Source organism: Sitophilus oryzae, unplaced genomic scaffold (assembly GCF_002938485.1).
Source record: "Sitophilus oryzae breed Bouriz unplaced genomic scaffold, Soryzae_2.0 scaffold_405_pilon_pilon, whole genome shotgun sequence".
Taxonomy (NCBI): domain Eukaryota; kingdom Metazoa; phylum Arthropoda; class Insecta; order Coleoptera; family Curculionidae; genus Sitophilus; species Sitophilus oryzae.
Window position 1 is genome coordinate 1 of NW_022146980.1, and position 2,276 is coordinate 2,276.

At 36.2% G+C, this 2,276-nt stretch overlaps 1 protein-coding gene across 1 annotated transcript; it reads right to left on the reverse strand.

Moving 5' to 3' along the window:
- Window positions 1-754: 754 nt before the first annotated feature.
- LOC115885637 (transformation/transcription domain-associated protein-like) lies at window positions 755-1,254 on the reverse strand. The gene is made up of 2 exons (XM_030904601.1): window positions 982-1,254; window positions 755-913 (listed from the first exon to the last, which is right to left on the reverse strand). Exons 1-2 carry the CDS (start codon window positions 1,210-1,212, stop codon window positions 755-757), a joined length of 390 nt encoding a protein of 129 aa, XP_030760461.1. The 5' UTR covers window positions 1,213-1,254.
- Window positions 1,255-2,276: the final 1,022 nt, after the last annotated feature.

Consider the following 2,276-nt stretch of genomic DNA (forward strand, 5'->3'; position numbering starts at 1 on the left):
GGGCCGAAAACTAAATACTCAGAACCAATGGGTACCTACCCCAGCATCCTTCAGGCAGAAATCTACACTATCGAAAGATGTGTATAACTTATCTTAGATAGGAACTATCGGAAACAAGAAATAGCCATATTATTCGATAGTCAAGTAGCTTTAAAAGTTCAATTCGAAGTTGATTAAAGAATGACTAGAGAAGTTCAACAAATTAGACAAATATAATAAAGACCTCCTACTCTGGGTTCTAGCCCACCAAGGGACAGAAGACAATGAAGAAGCAAACGATCTAAATAGAAAACGAGCGAACACTCCACTAACTGAACCAGAACCGTTCTTCTTCCCAACTGGAAACCAACTTAAAGTGGAACTCAGAAACCTGGAAGACTCCATCAGTAGAACTTCTCAGAACTTAAGACCGAGAAAAATCGAAGATTTTCCTTAATTTTAGTAAGAACAATCTTTGGATTGTCACGGGGTTTTTTAACAGGACACTGTCTCCTCAACGAATACCTCAGTAGATTAAAGCTAAGAAACAACGGCAAATGCATAATTTGTGGGGAAACATCAGAACACCTCATCACTGGGTGCGCCGAAACGACAACCATTCGTGCCATGGAATCGGAGATGTAGAACTAACCTCTGTAAAACCGTCTCAGATACTGGCTTTTGTCAAAGCCTTGAGACTATATGATGAGGTCCTGGTGATTAACCCCTTCCCATACATTCTACATTCAGATATTTGATCTAGGCTACTAAATGATTAGTAGAAATGGTTACCTTGATTACTATCTCCACCCTGCGACTCCTGAGAGGCTTGTTGTTGTTGAACTGTGTTGGTTTCCCTAGCACTAGCCGTTCTCAGTGCCAAATAAAGTATACGAACCGGAAAATAGACAGCTTGAGGAAACATTCTACCAACCTGAAAATAAAAACAAATAAAATTAAATTTAGAGGAGTGAAATATGAATATTATGTTTCTATATTTACTTGACATAATAGGTTTAATATAACATTTCCTTCGTGTTGCATTAAACAATTTAACAATTGTGGCGTCCAAGGTAGCCACAGGATTGGTGGAACTCCGACAGCATATTTGTCCAAGGCTTCGATTAAACTGTTCTTGTCATCGTCGTAACTTAATAACCATAAAATCTTCGCTATGTATTTCCGGGCTTTGGCCTCATTTTGGTGACGACACGCGTGCAGGAAACACGCCATTGCGTTTACACCAAAACTAATCTGTGATTAAAAACATTTAAACAGTTAAATAAGGTCTATAAGAAAATTAATAAAAGTGCACGTCATTAAATAGCCCCCCATACACTTTAACCCAGGACCCAGCCTTTGGACCCAGCCTGCGGACTTGGCCTGCCGATTAGATCTTTGCTCGATTTAATATTTTCCTTTGGGACAAAATTCAACGTTTTATAGCAGTTTTTACGGGTGTTTCAAAAAACATGTGCCATTTCTCATGGGGAGATTCCTCACGTAAAAATAAGATTTATTTTTCATATCAACATGGGTCCGATTCTGTTTTGTTTCGTAGCTACAGGAGGGTAAAGTCTTAATTTTTTTTCGGCTTGTTATAATTTTCTTTCAAGTGCTTTTAGCGATTCGAACGAAATTTGGAGGGTAAGAGTTAAGCTTCATTCAGAACCTCGAAATCAGTAGAATAAATTAGTAGTTTCATGCCCACTTGCACCGTTTGTGTAAACTTTGTTTAAAGCCTAAACAGTGAACTGTAATAAAATATTATATAGTTAATCACCGTTTAACCTTTAAACCAAGTTTATACAAACGGTGCAACTGGGCATCAATTAGCCGTAGAAGTTTGTTCACCTAATTTTAATGTAAGCATTCAGAACGACATAATTAGTGGTAGTAATTTTCAATTCTTGGAAAAAGTTAACAAACTTTTGACTTTTCCACTGATTATACTTCAAAATTTGCGAGGAATGTCATTTTGGCCTTTGATTATCACCCGTCAAGAAAAATTTTGGTTAGAAATCAAAAGTTTTTTGTTTTATAAGCTAAATACTTTGAATAAGAAGACTAAGGAAGGAGCATATCAAAAATCTTAGGTCCACCGCGATGGGACTCAAATATGGCCGACTTAAATTCCGGTTTATCAGTGCCGTTCTAATTTTATTTAAAAAATGTAAAACTATGATGTAGGGTAGACGTGAGGTAGACTCAATATTTTTTTTTTATTTTATGTTGTGAATAAATGTTGGTAGATATTAAAATTGTTATAAAAACATATTATTATAATAAAAATAGAT